Below are 22,579 nucleotides of genomic sequence, written 5' to 3' on the forward strand. Positions count from 1 at the left end.
CATTATGATTATTTTGATAAAGTAAACAATGACATCAATGAGTATAAAATTTGGTGGTTCCTTTGAAAATGTTTAGGAAAAAACATTGTCTCTTCGACTCTGCACAATCAACTTTCTGGTGATCAGAAATAGTCCTCAATTCAACAGAAAATCTAAATATTAAGAAGAGCTGGTTGAGACAATGACTTTTACAAATATGATGTATAAGAGACCTATGTTTGTGTAGCCTTTGTATGTTAAAAGCCAAGAGTGGTGAAAAAAAAATATACAAATAACCCTTGCTGGATCACCAGCTGAGTGTTCGAATAAAATGTAATGTCCATGATATCCACAACATCAATTCCATATAATTTCGTTTATAACACACTAAATACGAATCAATCAATCAAATTAGCCTTTAATACACGCCTCGTGTATAGTACAGAATAAGAAGTAAGTGTCGTACTTGAGAAAACAATAAAACTATTAAGGATAAAATTACTTAATCTTATGAGTGTATGAAGACAAGTTTTTTACCGGAACGAAAATTTACTTGTGGGAGGAATGATAAGGGATATCTATGTATTTTTCTTAGCATACACTATTAAAATAAAGTTCCCAATTTGTGGGACAAAGGTGAGTTAATCAGCCGTATGAGCTGTTTCAACACCCATGCAGTTATTAAATGATTCCCAATTTATAAAAATAGAACGCATCCGGAGAAATGCACGGTTTAAATATTGTTCACCACCAGATCTGTATGCATAACAGCAACAACTAAAGACAAGAACACAATCAGCATCAAGAAGTTCTCAAGAAAATATACAAGATGAATTTAATCAATGTAAGCAACAATAGTTCAATGTTTCAATTACTCAGTTAAAAAGTGATGTCTATATATCACGACCATAGTTTATTTTCATTCACATCTAGCATCAATAGATGAAATTCCTTAACCAATCTATAAAACTAAAAAAAAGAAGTAATTTAAACCAATCTATAAAACTAAAAAATAGAAGTATTTTAAACCATTTGTTTTAATAATGAACGAATTTTTGAATTGCCTCTGCAATTGTTAATACTGTTGGGAAATCTAATAAACTTGAAACCTCAATTGAGTTTTTTCTTCATTTCATTTTCAGATCCTTATAATTGCCAAAGTATACATTACATATTGTATCGTGTTCGTCAAAAGTGCACCAACATGTACAGACCCTAAAGACGTACAGGCTAAATTCGACAGTATAATCGGAGGAGTAGATTACAGGACATTATTTTTCACTGACGGCTGGAAACAAGACACAATGGTCAGTGATTTTGAGAAACTGATATCTATAAGGGAAGATTTAACTAAAATTGGTTGTCCTTCAACATTTTTAGAAGGTTTTCATCTCCCATTAATGGCACGTACATCATGCCCTTGGTTTTTAGAGCAAACGCCATACATTGCTGAAACATATCCCCATACACTCTATAGAGCTGCTACCAAATGTACTAAATGTATAGATGCTTCTGGCGATCAGAAATGTTCACCAATTCAACAGAAAATCAAGATTTTACGAAGAACTGGTTGTGACAATGGGCTTTATAAATATGAAGTCTCAGAGACCTATATCCCAATAGCCTATGTATGTGAAAAGCAAAGAGAGGTCGAAAATGATGTTCCAATAACCCCTGCCCTACCACCAGCTGATGGACCAGAAGGAATGTAAGGTTCATGATATACAACACAAACATTCCAGAGTTACTGGAACACATATTGTAATGTCCTATGGACATATATGTTTTTATATTTATGATATTGTTTTGTTAAATATTGACATAAACGATAAGACTAGTGAAATTTCCGTCCCCAAAAACATTTCTTTACGTAAACTAGTCCTAACCTTTGCATGTTTAAAAAAAGATATATGTTAGTATGTTATTTATTTTCGGTACACTTTTACTTTTAGTGTTAAAGTATGTATCTTTAGTTTCAAATATAAGCGAGTGTGAGAGTGTAAATCTGTACATTTTATTATATGTATTTAATGAAAACAATACTTGATTAATGTCCGAAGCACTTTTCTAGATTCCTTTCATAAGTTACACTCAAAGCCGAATATTCAAAACTAAAGGATGCATAAGAACCAGTTAAAGAGCTATATGACAAAACGGACATAGAAATCTGAATGCTAAGATCCAATTTGCCATATAATATATGTTTTCTGTGTTTTAAAAGATTAAAAAAAGTATCAAATGCTATTAATGATGTAAAGTATTTGAATCATATCAGTGTGTTAAATAATTAATTCCTGTGAACTAATCGAATTTTATTCAACAAATATAAAAAGAAGAAGATGTGGTATGATTGCCAATGAGACAACACTCCACAAGAGACCAAAATAACACAGAAATTAACAACTATAGGTCACCGTACGGCATTCAACAATGAGCAAAGCCAATACCACAATGACAGCTATAAAAGGCTCCAAAATGACAATGTAAAACAATTCAAAAGAGAAAACTAACGGCCTTTTTTAAAGCAGGGTTGTTTTTGTTTATCATAAAAATATTTTTTAAATGTGATTTTTAAGAACATTATATAAAGTTGTTTATTATCTGCCATAACAGTGTCAAAAAGTATCTTATTATAAATCTATATTGTATTTTATTTATTTTTATTTTGAAGCTTTGTATGCTTTTAATGTTGCATTTATTTGTTATTACTTTTTGTAATAAAATTTTACTTTTTATAATTTCTGTCTTATTCATGTTATAAACGTCTACATATTGGTATTTAAAAAAACACAACAATTTAATAACAGATAAAGAAATATGATCAGGTGATTATTTATCATGTTTATGATGTATAAACCTCTGCCATATGTTAAAAGATAGAAACTATACAACTACCCTAAAGTCTTCCAGTGGGTTAAGTATATCAGTTACGATTTGGCTCCCTCAAATACGACTATCAGGACCTGATCATATAACCCTGAACCGGTCTAACAAATTGTCAAAAGCTGCAAAATGCAATTTATATTACAGTTTTACATTGTGTTATATAAAATGTTGTATTGTACAATATGACAAATATGATTGATAACACTGTCTTTTGATTCCGATAAAAGTTTGTATTTATCATGTTGAAAGAAAGGTTAAATTTCCAGCATATCATTGATTAACATTGCTTTCAAGCATTTTAATTAGTCTGAATATTCAATCCTTTTCATGAAAGAAGTTCGTATCATCAGAAAGGTATTCCCCAGGACGAACAATCTTCATCTGGCGACACCTCTCTGTAGACAAACGGAAGACTACTGGATTTAAAAATATGCACTGCGACATCATAATTTTGTAATTTCACAATTGAGGGTATAGGTAATCTATCTACGCCATCCAGTAGCTCGGAGAATATGATGAACATTTTCACGAATTCTTCATAACGTAGATAAAGTCATGGCTATTATTTTTTATATATAACTCTCCATGATGTTCATTTAAATGAATTGCTGCCCTTTAAACAAAAGCCGTTGGGTATCTATCACATCTATACAAATTGTTATACCTTAGCACCTTATAAACTCCATCCTGTGTATGTTTGAAAGATGTGTGGAAATAAATTACAAACTCATATAAAAAACAATATAAACTTGATGCTACTGTCATACAAGTTAGAGGTTTAGCTCAATAAAACCAGGTTCAATCCCCCATTTCCTAAGAAAATGCCTGTACCAAGTCAGGAATATGACAGTTGTTGTCCCTTCGTTTGATGTGTTTGTGCTTTTGATTTTGCCATTTAATTAGGGAATCAGTATTTTTGTGATTATACTTTTTTACAGCTATCATCTTGGATATTGCCAGTCACAGATTTTTTAAACAAGTTTTCATTGGAAAAGATGAAAAGGAGAACATATACTTTCCTTCACCAAATAGGGTTTGAATTATGCATTATTCTCTTTCAGTTTATACGAAAAAAACACTCTATTGTCAAGATCAGTCGATAACAATCCTTTCTTATACCTAAATCAAACTAAAATTTTCAATAACAAACACGTGTAGCTGGTCCTCAAGTTTAAACCGCCTGATTGCAGATGTAATAGTTCCCAATTTATATTATCCGACTGTCCACCCTATTACTGACGACCTTAAAATTGTAAATAACACTTTTCTACAGTAAGTGTTACCCAAAGGCCCAAAATATCTGGAGCCTTAATCCATCAATTTGAAACACACCATGACACAGTTGGATTATGCCATGCAACTGGTTAAACACTAGAAATAAAAGGTAGATACTTTTTTCGCAGAAATTTAGACTGTGAGGTCGTTAATAAAAATCCGTATTGAAAAACCCTGAATGATTCTATGAATAAATATGCAACATCAATCATTAAAGACCAAAAGATTGCAAATTACATTTCCTTCCTCCATGACAAAAAGTATGTTGGCGTGAATCAGTTGTGGATACTAAACAATTCCAAAAATCCGTTAGAGTATATACAATATAAGGCCGTGTTCACACCAAACGTCATGTACAGTTAACTTGTTCCCAATTAGTTCAAAGCAATGTACACTGGTTTTACATTAAGTTTGTTCACAACTGTACATATGGTTTAATACTTTGTACATAAGTTTATCACACTTGTAAACTAACTGTCATTTACATGTAATTACATAAAACTGTATTCAAATTTCATGGACAATTTTTCTTGCAGTAATGAAAGCCGTTTTGACGAATTGCAGTTCTATAAGATCTTATAAGGTACTAAAGATGTCTCAATTACGCAATAAAACAACGAAGGCGGCAGAACGTGCTTAGGGAGCAACAATGTAACTTAAGAAGAGGAGAGTGGATTTTTAGTTTTTTGTCCGAATCAGAAAATCATGTTCAAAGCTATCATGAAAATGTTTTTTTTTTTTTTTAAATATTTAACACTATGCAGAAAATCTAGATTCATTATTTTTTTTTTGTCATCTGCTTGACCAGAATATTTTTTCTTCATTATAATTTTTATATTTTTTTTAAATTCTAGCCAAGCAACAATACAATTTACAAAATTAGTAATGCATTAATGAGTTAATTGAGTAAAGACCAGTGGCAAATAGTTCATGCATATTTCAAACGACGTACAAATTATATTAAGTGAGGTTCTCATTCAAAGTTGTTTTCTTTCCCGGGTTAATTAGGCAAAGAGAAACTGTACTTGCTTTTGTACCAACCAAATCATCCAGTTGCTCATAAATGTGACAGTCCATGCGGCAAGATATTTTCGAATGTGTTGGGCAAGGATGATGGTTTGAGACTCGATTAGGGAGTTAATAAAGCTTCCTAAAGTTTTGTTTTATAACAAAACAATATATCGGGTTTAGACAAATAATTCGACAAAGAACTTTATTAATATTTGTTATAAATATTAATTTTATAGTTCACGTTTCTTCTTTAAATTTACATGGTAAAATTCATGTTCTAAATACCCTTTTTTGTGTACACTTAACACACACAAGGCATACATTGACTTTCGACTGCATGTATACCAAACATGATTTAAACTACATGTACACATTGCGTTATATCAATGGGAATGTAACTGTGTTCAGTTTACGTGTGAATTACACTAACACAACACCGAGGTTAGGTCAATGTTAACGCGGCCTTAGACTCGTTCATCTTACAATAGTATATTAGGAGCCAGCCGAAGGACGCCTCACGGTGCGGGAGTTTCTCGCTGCATTGAGGACACATTGGTGGCTTTCGGCTGTGTCTGCTCTATGGTCGGGTTGTTGTCTTTTTGACACATTCCCCATTGCCAGTCTCAATTCTATGTATTCACATTTGACCGATTTACACTCTACACTAGTATTCCTTATTCCGAAATAAAAACAAAGAAAATCGGACGTGTTGGTTCCCTTGTAAAAGGCCAAAGTAGCTGCGCTGCACATATCATATGATAGGGAGGGATATATAAACCCTACTTTGGAAAAATCTGACTCTGTTTCAAACAAAAAGTTCTCAGGCACTTACATCATCAAAACGCCGGAATTTCTTTATTGACAACATACATGTGTTACGCTATTGAGGAGGTTGTGTTGGTTTTTTTTAGAAAACAACCACCGTCCCCAAAGGAACCAACTATGCTCCTCTTCTTGTAAACTTATTCCTTTATTTGTTTCAGGCCAACTTACTACAGGAGTTTCTTGAAAACGAAAGAAAACTGAGAAGTAGGCATTATTTTTAACTGCACATTCCGCTATTTGAATGATGTCCTTTCATTTCCTAATTTGAAGTTTATGTAGCATATTGAACGCATCTATCCCATCGACTTTGAGTCTGCCTTATATCTTGACCGACATCTAGAAATTGAAAATAAGGGTCGTTTGAAAATAAACGTTAACGAGAAAGGAGATGGTTTTAGGAACTGTCCATTTCTATAATGCAGCATTTCAGCAGCGAGGCCATTTTAAATGGTCTGCACGAAAGGGTGACTTTCAAAACATTGTAACTCGCTTAGCCATATAGAGTGAGATATCAACGGCGTATGTTTTATCACAAACTTGCCTTTTGAAGTATAAGAACATGATCGAGGAATAGAAGATAGATACCAAAGTAAGGGAAAAGGGGGGGGGGGGGTAAACTCATAAGTTTAAAATAAACAAATCAATACCTGAAAAGAAAAAGAGACAATCAGACATAAAACAGTACAATAAAAACAACAAAGATAAATTAAAGACTAGAATGAGCAATATGAACCCCAACGAAAAATGTGGGTGATCTCAAATACTCATGAAGATCCACGGAGGGTAAACAGCGACTGTCCAACACTTTAGCCAGGTAAGTACGAACCCGGATATAAGTCTAAATCTCTAGGTCGCATTTGGAAAAATAACCGAGACTGGATTGTAGTTTTGACAATTGGAATATTTCTTCTGTTGTCATTTGTGTAACGGATATCCATAACGCCTATCGTCATTATGAGATGATAATATCGGCTTGTTTAGCGTAAATAAATTGAATTATATTTATTTTCAAATATATAAAACAAAATATTTCAAGAGGACAAGTTTTACTTTAAATCTTTATGAATGTATCCTGAAAAATAGATCTCCTATCGCAACTTCTATGTTCATTAACTCCATACATATGTGTGGAGTCGTCATGATAGCCTCGGAATAGTAATGAAGATGGTTTCATTTTTCAGTTTACTTTTTAAAATGCGATATTCTTTTTATTTATCTTAAACTGGTTTTCTAGAGGGTTGTTTTTGTGTGTGTTGGGGGGGGGGGGGGGGGGGGGGCGGAGTTTGCATTATGTTTTATTAGTTTTTGTATAAGCACCAAATGACTAATTATGTAAACTATATTTGTGCGGTAATCTATTATATGAACGTGTTTTAGAACATCGTTTACGGAAAAGAAGAAATATGACATCACTTTTCAAACAGGTTGATACGGAAGAATTTTCCAGGTTTCTTTTCTCTTTAATAGGTTAACATACTTGTAAAAGAGTAAACTTATAATTTTAAAACAACATTTTACATTACCTACACACTACGCCGTAAACCACAATCATATATAATTTCAAATCCCCTTCTTTGGCCGGAAATATTTGTTTAAAGTTTAAGCACCTATGTTTAATGTAGCCAACCAAATGTATCACACTTTTTAAACGTTCATTGTTAAAAATAGAAAGGAACGGTTGTTGAGTTGTAGCGAAAAATTTGTGTTCATTGGTTGCTTATAGATTCGTCATATTGAACATGTTGACAGTGATGTATGCACCATGTTTTAAATGACGTAAACCCGATTTAATTTTGGGAATATACCTGTCTTTTTTTAAATTTTAATAATTTGTTTAGCTTTTCACTCATTCACTTATGTGCATCTTATGTTTAATTCTTTCAATAATTTTCACAGAAAGGACACCATTATTACCATAAACGCTTATATTCTATCAATATATACATACGTAGCTACAAATTATGCAATTGTGGCTGGACATAAATGTAGATCGGGGTTATATATTATTTCTTATAAAATCAAACGATATAAAACAAGAGACTTGTTGACTAAATTGTATTTTCGTTATATCTATTTGCGTGTTTTCATGGGGAATTCATATTTATTACTTATTTAACTGATAAGATAAAACTTCTCTTGATTATCACAATAAAATATTTGCTAAAACAAATACCAGCTAATACACGAACTTTTGTAATTATTGAATCGAAGCATTTAACTTATCATCCTTCAAACCAGACATGCGGTTAATTTTTATGTAGACTCGTCTAACGTAAAACATAAAATTTTAATCCTGGTTTATATGATGAGTTTATTTACAACCACTGGGTCGATGCCACTGCTGGTGGAATTTTATTGTTTATGATTCATGTATGTACGTTGCACAAAACTTAATCGATAAAATTACTATGATATTATTACGTAAGTATTTCTGTATTGGCCTGAGGCGAAGCCGAAGGCCAATACAGCTGGCCGAGGACCAATAACAAGGCCAATACAGAAATACACGTAATAGTATCTTTATTAATTAACTACAGTGTTACAATTTTATTTTTTTTTTTCATTTCACAAGAGATAAATATTTTTACCTTGAAAATTGTTGAAGTGGAACTATCCAAATCTCAGTTTCTTTTTATTAGATGCAATATATATAATGATCTGGTGCTGTTTCTAGGTGTCTTCAGCATTTTCTCATCTGATGAATTTTTCTACCCTTTCCAGTCACTATAAAGTGTTGATATTGATACCACTATCCATAAGCCAAATTACCAAAGAACAGAGATTTTCATAGTTACAGAATGCCTGGTTCGGGTTGAAAAAATAAATGAAAGTTTACAAAAAAAAAAGAGCGAAAGTAAACAGGTCCGAGGTCGTCAAGAAATGAACTTTGTGATAATCTACTCGTTCCCCAAACCTGAAAAAGTTCTATCATCTGCTTTCAAAATACTTTTTAAATGAATGTGACCGTCTTTAGCCTGAAATGTATGCCATACTGACATTTTCAGCATGTTTAGATGACTAAATGACAACTGTGTCTTCAAAACAACTGCTTACTTTCAGTTTCTGTTTTTCATGACTTTCGATGTAAAAACTAGAGACGTTCCGAAATCCTGCACTTGTGCCAACTCGGCCAACATAGAATAACTCGGCCAATACAAAAAAAATCTATATTGGCCGAGTTATTCTGTATTGGCCGAGTTTACACCTTATATTGAATAGGAAGGTTTCATCATATTAAGTCCAATAACAGTGTAGTTAATTAATACTTCAATATAAAACTATCTACAGCCCAAATAAATGCATTTTAAAACAAATACCACATTTTGATAGCAAAATAATAAATAAAAAACAAACATTCATTGATTCTTTTAAAAATAAAAATTACAGCCCTGTCCGTTATGACCATAGTTGCATTTATGTTGTAAGTTTACCATTTACCATGTCCAGTATGTATTTTGTGATTTAATATTCCAGATCATTTAACATGGATAGGGAAAGTTCATTAACTAGGTTAATCAATACGGAAGTACTGTATTTCACTCTAGAAGGCCGTTTACACTTCATTAACTTTAAATGGAAATGAAATCGCGTACCAATTGAAAATAGTTCAGTTATCATTAACAATAAAAGCGTATATTTAATCGAGGCATACTATTTGAAATACCTTCAACATTTTCTTCATTGTTAAAGTGTGTCCGCTGTAAGAGTAAATTGGAGTAAATGAAACGACAACATAATTTAAGCCGATTTTCAAATCTCGAAAATTCATGTTTGAAATGTAACCTTTATTAAGATGAAGGAGTCACATGAACTCCAAACGGAATAAGAATGTCGATGGGGTGTACGTGCCCCTTCATGTATGTACTAGATAACATTATTCGTTTTGCAGGGGAGTAAAAATCAATGAGGCATTCAATAATCTTTTTTTACAGAATTGCCTATAGAAGTACTGAGGACATAACGTTCATTTATTTTTGTATGTACTTCAAAAGACTGTACTCTGCAAAACTCTTAATGTGTTCAATCAATTTAATTGTCACGAGCATCACTATAGCCACTTTATTTTCTTCAAACATTATTTATCGTGTTTGTCAAGTTTAGAAAAATTCAAGAAGTTTTTTTTTTATATATTTGCTTGGTTTTATTTAAACAAAACAAAAACATATAAAAGATAAAGTTCATTCAAAGCAAACAGTGTGTTTTATTTTGTGTTTGTACATATCGTTTATAATTCAATTTTGTAATTTAATGAAATTAATTTCTGTTTTGAAACGTCACACACCAATCACAGATGCAGGTTGTATCGTTTTATTTTGTTAATATTACTTCAACTACAGGGCATATGGACATAGTTATTCGCTCATTCTTTCATTATTACATTCATTTCATAGTATATAGTTAACCTGCTAAGTAAATGCTTGTTTGACAGTAAAAGGTCATCTGATAACGTTAATCTTAAAGATAATACATCTATAAGGTAAACGGTTCTTCTATTACATGTTTTGTAAAAGTGTTTATCTCTTAACAAGTAAAAGAATTGGTGTATATACAAACAGATCAATGACATAATAATAAAATAAAGTTATTACAATTTCCTTATATTTTTGTAAATCGGAAGTTCATTTATTTCAGGAAACTTGCCATTGCAAAAATATGTTGACGTTAATAACGACAGAAAATTACCCTTAATGTAGTATGGGAGTCTAAAATAAAAATGATAGAATTTGTTCATACTTTGTCAAAATGTAGTATCTATTGATACATGTTCAAAAATATTAGAAAAATGATAGGTCACCGCGCATTTTCTCAAGCTACAGGACGTGACAAAATGACAAATTTTGTATGGATTATACAGGAAAAAACAACATTTTGTGTATAGAAACTAAACAAAATGATAGAATTGTAAAATAAATTAGGAAAAGATTGCTTTCAGACAATGCTTTGAGAATATCAAAAGAAAAGATAGGGTCACCTTACGTTTTTTCCGGCTAAAAGACAAAATAGGAAAATTTCATGTAGAGTTCAACAGAAATTGCACTGTTTTAGTGTTACCTCCCCTTAAAATGCCAATTTGAAAATATTCAAAATCTACAAAAAATGATCTGCACTTGTAAAAATATTAATATTTCTAAGTTATATTCTTATAAATTGGTTCTTTTAAATGAAAATTCCCATTAAGTATTTGCATTCCTGCATCAAATTTGATAGAAAATATGGACCTTAGATTCTCTGTTTTTTACAATCCAAGATGGCGAAAGACACCCATACCACCTTAAAACACATCTATAAAAAAAAGATGTGGTATGGTTGCCAATGAGACAACTGTCCACAAGAGACCAAAATGACACAGGCATTAACAGCTATAGGTCACCGTACGGCCTTCAACAATGAGAAATCCCATACCGCATAGTCAGCTATAAAAGGCCCCGATAAGACAATGTAAAACAATTCAAACGAGAAAACTAACGGCATTTTTTATATAAGCAGTGAAAACTCAGAGAAGACACCATTTTAATCAACATCTACCCGATCATTGCATTCACACTCGTTAAAGCTAAATACATTCAAAAAGGAGACATACATTTCTTTAATATCGTCATTAAACTGTAATCTTATCTTGTCTGTAATTCTATTCCAGATGTAACTACAGAACTGTATTATAATATATATTTTTTCGAGTTTTCAGTTATTCTTTTAAGAAAGGTATGTCAGTTTCCCCCAAACTACTGACTACTGAACTGATAATACACTCGGGGACTGATAGCCAACAAGCAGCCTTTTCTTATATCACTTTTTGCGAACAGAAACACTAAAATGAATTAAATTGTATTCTAAAAAAAAATGGCAGAATGTAAAATAATGCTTGAGCCGAATGCCGAAGCGTGGAGAAAACAATATTGGAAAAAAAACTAAATAGAAAAATTGTGCATGTCATCAAAACAAAGACACTCAAAATTGTATAAAGGTCTCAAAAAGCATTCTAACAAAATGCAGGAATGCATTGTGGGGATAACTTTATGTCGTCATTAGCATCAGCAAATCTTTGCAAATGCAAACTTCCGACTAACAAAAAAACCCAGCATAAACACACTGTGTGCTTATTTAATAAATACTTTTTGTTAAATCAAAATAAAACAAAACACTAAACAAAGGAATCCTGTTCCCTCAGAAAACTTAAATTATCTGAATGAATTTTATCTTTTATGTGTTTTATTTATCTTAAACTAGACAAATACGATGTCATTTTTTTTATAAAACTAAATGCCTAAGGGTGATGTTAGCAACAATTAAGAGGGTATCCATGGAAAAACGAGGCATTGGATGGCGCATGACTTATTTTGTTTTCAATTTTTTTTTTTTCATCTATTTCATTCTTTCTCAAAGTTAAATTGTGTTTTTATATTTACTGCAACAAATACAATACATAGAAATACTGAAAATTCATTGAAAAGGGGAGATAACTCTTCATTTTGTACAAAATTGTGTTGCATTGTTAGTGAACTTTAAAATCATTTTCTGAGCCATCCACTGTTGATTCAAAAATATCTTTGACATATACATCCTGTGTATGATATAAACATTGCATTGCAACCAAACATTCTGTGGGGAAAAATATGTTGTGCCACCCATATCATAGGATTTGCCTGATATTTACTTAGACAGCCTCTTAAGTTTTGTTTAACACATGTAGAGTTTGTTTTAAGTGCATCAAATAATGAAAAAATAATTTGTTCTTATCACTTCTCTAGGAAGTTCTGTAGATAATGTATCTCAAAATAGATGCACTTGAATGTGTTATTTGATTTGAATGTTCGAGATCTGAAAAGCGGATTTACTTATAATGTTTCTTAATTTACTCTTATTCGTTTAAAATCTTAATGAAATTTCATGAACGATACATCAATAGAACAACACGTGTATCTTACAGAGGACACACTATGCCAATAAAGAAAATGTTTAAGGTCTCAAAGGCTTCGATTTAATACAGGGCTTCGTTTAATGATAACTGAAATATTTTCAATTGGTACACGATTTTATTTTAATTAAATGTTAATCAAGTGTGTACGGCCTTCTAGAGTGAGATACATCACTTCCGTATTGATTGACCTAGTTTTTTGAACTTTTCATATCCAGGTTTAATTGACAGATTGAATCACAAAATACATATTGTACATGGTAAAGGATATAAGTACGACAGCAATGCAGCTTGTTTGTTCATAACGGACATAATAGTAAATTGTTTTTTGAATAGAATCAATGATTATAGATTTTGATTTATTATTTTTGTTTTAAAAGTATTTATATGGGGTTTAGATAGTTTTATATTGAAGTAATAATCATCATGTATCATCAACTTTATGTCTGGTTTGATAGGAGAAATATTAACATAGATCTATTCATTTCTTATAGAAGTTTTTGTTATAGCTGGTATTGACTTAAAATAATCAAGAGAAGTTTTATTTCATTAGTTAAATAGTTAATACATATGATACCAATGAAACACAAGCGAATATATATGACATAAACTTAAATTAGCCGAAAAGTCTTTTGTTCTATATCATGTGTATGGTATGATTTTATTTGATTTTTTATATAACCCCGATCTACATGTATGTCTCGCCATAATTGCATAGTTCTTTAGCTGTGCAAATATGTTGATAGACTACCACGATTAATGGTAAAACAGTATCCTTTCTGTGCAAATTAATGAAGGACTTACCATAATAATGAAAACATGTGAACAGCTAAAGCTTATTAAAAGTATAGATAAGCTAAGAATACGCAAGGAATTTAACCAAACGATAAATCGGGTTTACGTCATTTGAAACTGAAAATATGTTTCATCATTGTTCTACTTAAGTTATTTCAGTTTTTAAATAAGCTTTATTCACTAGCTCGAATATACTGTATACTTGATATATATGAGGATATACTACCACTTCCTCTTTCCATATCTTATGCTATATTCAAAGTTAAGAAATCATTTATCATGTTTATAACTTATGTGTATTTAATTAAATGGATAAGTGTACAACTAGTCCCATTATATCAGCTCACACAGAAAATTAACAATACATTCAGGCTAATATGATTTAACAAACAGTGAAACGAATACTTCCGTTTTCCAAGTTTTAATAAAAACAAAATTAAGTCGTTGACCTAATATATGAATTATATGCTATAACTAATCTTGCTTATTGTTACAGGACATAAGTTGATCTAGTGATGTTAATTTTTGTATCATTTGGTCTCTTGTGAAGAGTTTTCTTTTGTATGTTTTCTCATTGTCAATCATACCACATCTTCTTTTTTTTATAAATTCTTTAATAATCACACACCCTGATGAATGTGTAAGCTGTATGGTGTTGTTAATCTTTGTCGATAACTTGCATTTAATGATAATAACAAGAAAAAATATTGATATTTTGATAAATTTTGTTGGAAACAAGTATATTCTGACCAAAAGATATTAGATCATCGTAGAGTATTAAAAGACAGGCAAAATATACCAAAAGTGATAACAAAACACTAAACATAACATAAAAAAAAACTAACACTGACTATCACGAGCGCCACCAACAATAAGGGTGATCTTAGGAGCTCAAGAAAAAAATCATTTATAATTAAATGCTTGAATTCTTTTGGAGTAAGTTCCTTTGAGTTCTCATGGAATTATATAGATTAATGTCGGGTTTTTTTTCTGGGGGAGTGGGTTAAATGTTTTTTTTCCCTACAAAACGTTTTAACCTGGTACCTTTTGACGGCGATTATTCATTTTTTTCTATGTCCTATATTTTTCCCATTAATCTGTTTATTTATTGTAACCCTGTCGTGTAGTAATGTCATTTTAATGTTATAATTAACACTGCCATTAAAGTGGGAGGCTTGGCATGCCACAAAACCAGGTTCAACCCACCAAGTCAGGAAAATGGCCATTGTTACATTATAGTTCATTTCTGTGTGTGTTACATTTAGGTGTTGTGTCTCTGTTGCGTCCTAGTTCTCTTATATTTGTTGCCTTTATTTACATGTGCATTTAGGTAAATATAGGCTGGTAAAACACTGATGACATTTAAAAAAACTTCAGTTCTGGAACAACTAAATCTTTCTGTAAATTCACACAGCGGAATGATACCAACACATTATTTATAAAAAAGGAGTAAATTATCCAACAGGAAAGTTTCCACCTCAAAATGTAAAAATTGCATTTGTCAGAAAGTAGCCTAAAATTACTATAAAATTAAGTCGTTTTCAAACTTTGTAGGCGATATGTCAAGTTGGGTTGTTCCGTATATTCAATGTTCATGAAAAACAATGACTATCTCAAAATGGCCCTTAAGATTTAAACACAAATTTTGTTGCAGTGTAATTTTCTCCCTTCTCTGCTATTTATTTGAGACACAACACAAGAAGAAAGACATATGGAAGGTATATGAGAAAAATACACTGTCAACAATATGATCTATATTTGCAAGTAACGAAAACCAAAGCACGATTACTCTTTCCCGGAAGACACTTATTTGTATTTGCGAAAATAATTAGGATCCAGAAGACAAAACAGTGGTAATCTTCATCATAGACATACAGAAATACTGACTAAAACTCAAGCAAACATTGAAATAAATCTATCAAAGCGGCCACTAAAACGCACAATGACGTACTCGAATACGTTATCCCGATAAGTCAGAAATCAATTTAAATATAAATACAAGGGAAAACAAAAAGAAAACAACACAATGAAAACAACTTGATCGCCAAAAAAACATAACATATGAATCTGTTAATTATTTAGATATTTTCTAGATGCATACTTGCAAAGCAATAACTAATAGTTATGAACAAGTGAACATTGAATGAATAGTAGATTGGAAATACCAAAAATTGTCGCTGATTTGGTAAGATATGCAAAACCGATGTATTAGATGTTCTGATATTCCTCAAATGGATGCGTACTTCCAAATCATTAATACAATATATAATACGAGTGAAAAATGTTTTTAATTCTAACATGACGTCTTTCAAACGCTTTGAGTACACACCCGTGGTAAACTATGAATATATATCATTAGCTGTTCCGATCGTACTCCCACGTCATATGTTTTTTTTTATGAATGAAGTACCCGACGTCATAGAATGATGACATAATAATTCAAGCATTTTACGGGTACATACACGCTTCTGATACCGAAAATCATCACAACAAGGAAACGTAAACAAACGATGCTAATATGGGGTATAAGCCCATTGTTTTATACATAGAAGGCATATAAGTAAATTATCATTTAAATTCATCCAAATCTCTATATATACGTTATTTTAAATAGTTTGAGCATGTCACTTATTATGTTTGCTCCGTTCTTTTACGCCAATCCAAAAGTATGTTAATTTATGGGAACGGCAAATATTTGCCTCCACCTAGAGCGCTTCAATCCAAAAGAATTGCCATATTCGTCCTATTTGAATCGAAATAATGCATGGGGGCTTGAATATATCTATATTTTACCACGAGTTGTCCCTTTATGCCTATATTTTACCCCTTGCTATCGCTCAGGGTAAAATATTTGTCATAAAGGGCCAACCCGTGGTAAAATCACGATATATTCAAGCCCCCGTGAATTGTTTCTCATTTATGTTTTTGCCCTCAATCAAGCACTACCAACACATTTTTGGAATACACAGATAATCTATTGCAATAACAAAAAATAGGTCACTTATTTAATAAGATGTAGGGACTAAAACTACTCTTCACAAACTTTCAACACGTAAGTAGCAATTTTGTTACCATGATCTACTCCATAATTATTTTGATAAAGTAAACAATGATATCGATGAGTATAAAATTTGTTGTGTTCCTTTGAAAATGTTTATGAAAATACATTGTCACATTTTTCACAATTAACTTTCTGGTGATCAAAAATAGTCTCAATTCAACAGAAAATCAAGATGTTGAGAAGAGCTGGTTGAGACAATAGATTTTACAAATATGATGTATCAGAGACCTATGTTTCGATAGCCGTTGTATGTTCAAAGCCAAGAGCGGTCTAAAATGATGAATAATTAACCCTTACGGACCACAAGCTGATAGGTCGAAAATAATGTAATGTCCATGATATCCACAACCTCAATTCAAAGGAAATTTCATTTTTAAAAAATAAAAACTAAATACGGATCAATCAATCAAATTGGCCTTTGATACACGCCTAATGTATAGTGCAGAGTAAGAAGTTAGTGTCGTACTTGAGAAAACAATAAAACTATTAAGGATAAAATTACTTCATCTTAAAAGTGTATGAAGACAAGTTTTTTACCGGAATGAAACTGTATGTGTGGGAGAAATGATAAGGGATATCTATGTATTCTTCTTAGCATACACTATTAAAATAAAGTTTCCAATTTGTAAGACAAAGGCTAGTTAATCTGCCGTATGAGCTGTTTCAACACCCATGCAGTTATTAAATGATTCCCAATTTATAAAAATAGAGCGCATCCGGAGAATGCAGGGTTTAAATATTGTTCACCACCAGATCTGTATGCATAACAGCAACAACTATAGACAAGAACACACGCAGCATCAAGAAGTTCTCCGGAAAATATACAAGATGAATTTAATCAATGTAAGCAACAATAGTTCAATGTTTCAATTATTCAGTTAAAAAGTGATGTCTATATATCACGACCATAGTTTATTTTCATTCACATCTAGCATCAATAGATGAAATTCCTTAACCAATCTATAAAACTAAAAAATAGAAGTAATTTAAACCAATCTATAAAACTAAAAAATAGAAGTAATTTAAACCATTTGTTTTAATAATGAACGAATTTTTGAATTGGCTCTGCAATTGTTAATACTGTTGCGAAATCTAATAAATTTGAAACCTCAATTGAGTTTTTTCTTCATTTCATTTTCAGATCCTTAAAATTGCCAAAGTATACATTACATATTGTTTCGTGTTCGTCAATAGTGCACCAACATGTGCAGACCCTGAAGACGTACAGGCTAAATTAAACAGTATAAACGGAGGAGTAGATTACAGGACATTATTTTTCACTGACGGCTGGAAACCAGACACGATGGTCAGTGATTTTGAAAATCTGGTATCTCTAAGGAAGGATATGACAAAGATCGGTTGTCCTTCAACCTTTTTAGAAGGATTTGATCTCCCATTAATGGCACGTACATCATGCCCTTGGTTTTTGGAACAAACGCCATACAATACTGAAACATATCCCCATACACTCTATAGAGCTGCTACCAAATGTGATAAATGTATAGATGCTTCTGGCGATCAAAAATGTTCACCAATTCAACGGAAAATCAAGATATTACGAAGAACTGGTTGTGACAATGGGCTTTATCAATATGAAGTCTCAGAGAAATATATCCCAATAGCCTATGTATGTGAAAAGCAAAGAGAGGTCGAACATGATGCTCCAATAATCCCTGCCCTACCACCAGCTAATGGACCAGACGGAATGTAAGGTTCATGATATACAACACATACATTCCAGAGTTACTGGAACACATATTGTAATGTCCTATGGACATATATGTTTTTATATTTATGATATTGATTTGTTAAATATTGACATAACGATAAGACTAGTGAAATTTCCGTCCCCAAAAAATATTTCTTTACGTAGACTTGTCCTTACATTTGCATGTTTAAAAAAGATATATGTTCGTAGGTTATTTCTTTCCGGTACAATTTTACTTTTAGTGTTAAAGTATATATCTTTTGTTTTAAATATAAGCGAGTGCGAGAGTGTAAATCTGTACCTTTTTTTAGATATGTATTTTATGAAAACAATACTTGATTAATTTCCTATGTCCAAAGCACTTTTCTATATTCCTTTCATAAGTTACACTCAAACCCAAATATTCAAAATTAAAAGATGCGTAAGAACCAGTTAAAGAGCTATATGACAAAACGGGCATAGAAACAAAAATTGCCAATGTGAAAACTCTCCACAAGAGACCAAAATAACACAGAAATTAACAACTATGGATCGTACGACATTCAGCAATGAGCAAATTCCATACAACATAGTCAGCTATCAGAGGAACCGAAATGACAATATAATTTGTTTTTTTTTTTAAATTAACAAGCTTATTTATATCAGGGTTGTATTTGTTTATTATAAAAAGATTGTTCAAATGTAATTTTTAAGAACATTATATAAAGTTATTTATGATCTGTCATAACAGTGTCAAAAAAGTATTTTATTATAAATCTATATTCTTTTTGATTTATTTTTATTTTGGAGCCTTGTATTTTTTTAATGCTGCAGTTATTTGTTATTCCTTTTTGTAATAAAATTTTACTTTTTATAATTTCTGTCTTATTCATGTTATAAACGTCTACATATTGGTATTTAAAAACACAGCAATTTAAAAATAGATAAAGAAATATGTTCAAGTGATTATTTTTGATGTATGAACCTCTTTCATATGTTAGAATGTGGAGACTTTACTTTTATCCTAAAGTCTTCTAGTGGATTCAATATATAAAGTGCGATTTGGCAAAGAACATATAATCGAACACTGAACCGGTCTTACAAATTGTCAAAAGCTGCAAAATTCAGTTGATATTTCAGTTTTACATTGTGTTATATAAAATGTTAAATTGTATGATATGATTGATGACATTGTCTGTTGATTCCAATATTAATTTTCTTTTCCAGCATAGAATTGATTAACATTGTTTTTAAGCATTTTTGTCAGTCTGATCATTCAATCCTTTTTATGAGAATTCGTATCATCGGAAAAGTATTCCCCAGGAATAACATTTTTTTGCAATTTGGGAGTAAAAAACGTTTTTTTCATATAAAAAAATTAATTATGATTTTTTCAATCAACATAAACTTATACAATTGAGCTCAAATTGAAGCTAACTAATTTAAGATGGTAACAAAAATCTTTCTTTACCATTTAAAGCATTAATTCTAACTCAAATAAAGCCAAAACCGTCATGCTGAACCCAAACAACGGCAAGAAATGAACATTTGAAATGCATAGTTTTGATTTTTTTAAATATTTCTAACGATGTCGATTTGGCCAACGTAAGATATGTTATTCTTTGAGAAAAAATGGAACGTCATAACGTTTTGAAAAATATTTGCCACCATACTCGTTTTTGAGGAAAATTGAAAAATATAATATTGTTTACTCAACCCCTCCCGTAAGCCTCACAAATTGCGCCAAAAATTAAGACGTTTTCCGAAAATAACGTTCTATTTCCCCGCTATTTTTAAAAGGCAGTGCGACGATGTTGCAGACAAATGTATTTACACTGTGACTTTGTTGGGTAGTTGTCTCGATAGCACTCATATCGCATCTTCTTATTTATAATGAACCAGTATCTGAACGAGATAACAATTCAGTTAGTTTTACTATTGTGTTCGTCAAAATTGTGAAACCCGGGTGTGAAACATACAAACCGTGGAATTACAGACAAAAATAGTCCCTTTGGTATCTTTCATCCCTCTTTTAAAAACAAAAGTATTACCCGTTAGAAATCCGTTTCTGCGTCTCGGTCTATAGTACCAAAGCAGGGTTAATTTTCATATTATACTTCCATTTGATTTTTTTCTTCTGAATGCTCATTTAGTTTATGCCACTTCATTGTGGATGACGGACGTCAAGTCACTTGACGTCCATCATCCACAATCATTATTTATCTTTTTTTACTTTACAATGAAGCGTTTGGCCTATATCGAAATTAACAAAGAGCTCGTGAAATTTTGTGCAAACAAACACTTGTCTAAAAACTCACTAACTCCGTATTATTTATTCGTTTTGCAGTTTCGGGCTTTTTACTCTTTATAGGCTTCTAGCTATAACAAAAATCGTTATGTTGACTCTGAGTGTTTTTAATTATACGGGTCTTTGGGTTGCTGTCGTATTAATGTATACTTTAAATCTTTTTCAAAACAAAAGGATTGATTTGGGTATCGAAATATTCACATCTCTTAACTTCTCCCGTCCGACAGTATATCTTTGCTAAAATTGGGTGCGGCCGTTTAGCTGCTAGGATGTATTAATTTGCAGTCTCGTTTAGTCGAAATAAAAATGTCGTTTATCCGATGCATAGTGCAGTGAAAGTCTCGCGCTATATAACGTTCAACGCAAACTTTATTTAACAAAAGAGATCAGAAAACAATAAATTGAGAATAAACGAACGGGCCAAAAAGCGAGCATGCCTGTCGTTGTTTTACGCTTCAATATATGAGTTATTGCATATACACAATGGAGATTGTTTTCTGTTCTACTACCCTCCACCTAGTTTGGCTGCATACAATGTAACTACTGGTGTTGACTTCTATTTTATTATTGATTATTCAAACAAATGAATTGAAAGAAAAAAATGCAGAAAGAAATATGAATTAAAACAAAATACCAAAACTGATAAAACTGTTTGAGACAATAATTAGGTGAGAACAAATAATTATGCATCACTATCTGAAACTGATAAATTAATTGGTGCCGTGCTCCAGTGGCAAATATATCACGCATATTTACGACGAGTCGAAAGTGGATCTGAATTAAATCATTGATACATAATTATGATAAAAATCTTGAGTTAAGCTATTAGCCCCCCTCCCCAATTTTGAATTATGGTATTTCGATGGCTGTTTTTTCCCTATCCTATTATGGATACGCTGATTTTGTGAGGACGTGTCTAATTAGTCAAGACCTAAATGAAGACCTACACCGCTTTTTTTTTGCTAAATTATATTTGTTTCACCATACACCTTAAACACCAAAATCGTCAGATATTTTCTACTTGTATTTCAAGGTTAAGGGTAGTATTCATTTAAAAAGCTACAGTTCATTGATAGCACTTCAACGCAAAGCTTGCAAAATGTTAGTTTACGCCGTATTTAATTTTTCTCAAGAAACCTTTTTTTTCATCTTTCTAAAGTAAAACCAGAATTTGAGTTTTCTATTCTGAATGATAAAATCTCGGAAAAGTTTGGTAAAGAATTAATTCCAATTTGCAATTTTAATGCAATAAAAAATCATTACGCATTTGTTCTCGTTGTTCCTTACTGCATGTATTAACGATAATTTCATAAAACGGAAACTTAAGTGAGTATGGTCTATAATGATCAAGATAATTGCATTTCTTTTATGACAGACCAAGAGGACAAAAATATCTTTAAAGATTTGAGTTTAAATTTCTGAAAACATTTTTTGCCGATTCCCGCCGTGCTCTTTCCTTTGATGAAAGAACCCTCCCTTTCCAGACGGCCATAGCAATTCCAATGGTGACTCCGTTATGACGTCGATGTATCAGTATAGTTATAAAGGATGAAACTTGAAACTCATTATTACATCAGAGATTATTAATTTATAACCTCAGATGTCAAGCCGGCTAGCTTTCAAATACGAAGATGCAAACAAATAATAAAGCTGTTTTGTTTGTATAAGGCTACTCTACGAACAAGTGTTTCATCATTGTAATGAAATTGAAAATGGAAATTTGGAGTCTGTCAAAAGACAACAACCTGACACTTTATGTTATGTTTAAAATATGTTTTATTAACTAGCACGAATATACTGTATACTTATGAGGATTACCTACATGTATCACTTTCT

At 31.5% G+C, this 22,579-nt stretch overlaps 2 protein-coding genes across 2 annotated transcripts; both read left to right on the top strand.

The window, feature by feature from the left end:
- Positions 1–543: 543 nt before the first annotated feature.
- On the top strand, positions 544–1,691 carry LOC134727808 (uncharacterized). The gene is made up of 2 exons (XM_063592199.1): positions 544–615; positions 1,122–1,691. The coding sequence occupies exons 1-2, from the start codon at positions 544–546 to the stop codon at positions 1,689–1,691; spliced, it is 642 nt and encodes a 213-aa protein (XP_063448269.1).
- A 15,885-nt stretch (positions 1,692–17,576) lies between these two features.
- Positions 17,577–18,459, top strand: LOC134727809 (uncharacterized). The gene is made up of 2 exons (XM_063592200.1): positions 17,577–17,591; positions 17,890–18,459. The coding sequence occupies exons 1-2, from the start codon at positions 17,577–17,579 to the stop codon at positions 18,457–18,459; spliced, it is 585 nt and encodes a 194-aa protein (XP_063448270.1).
- Positions 18,460–22,579: the final 4,120 nt, after the last annotated feature.

The sequence above is a fragment of the Mytilus trossulus genome, chromosome 8, assembly GCF_036588685.1.
Source record: "Mytilus trossulus isolate FHL-02 chromosome 8, PNRI_Mtr1.1.1.hap1, whole genome shotgun sequence".
NCBI classification, from domain to species: domain Eukaryota; kingdom Metazoa; phylum Mollusca; class Bivalvia; order Mytilida; family Mytilidae; genus Mytilus; species Mytilus trossulus.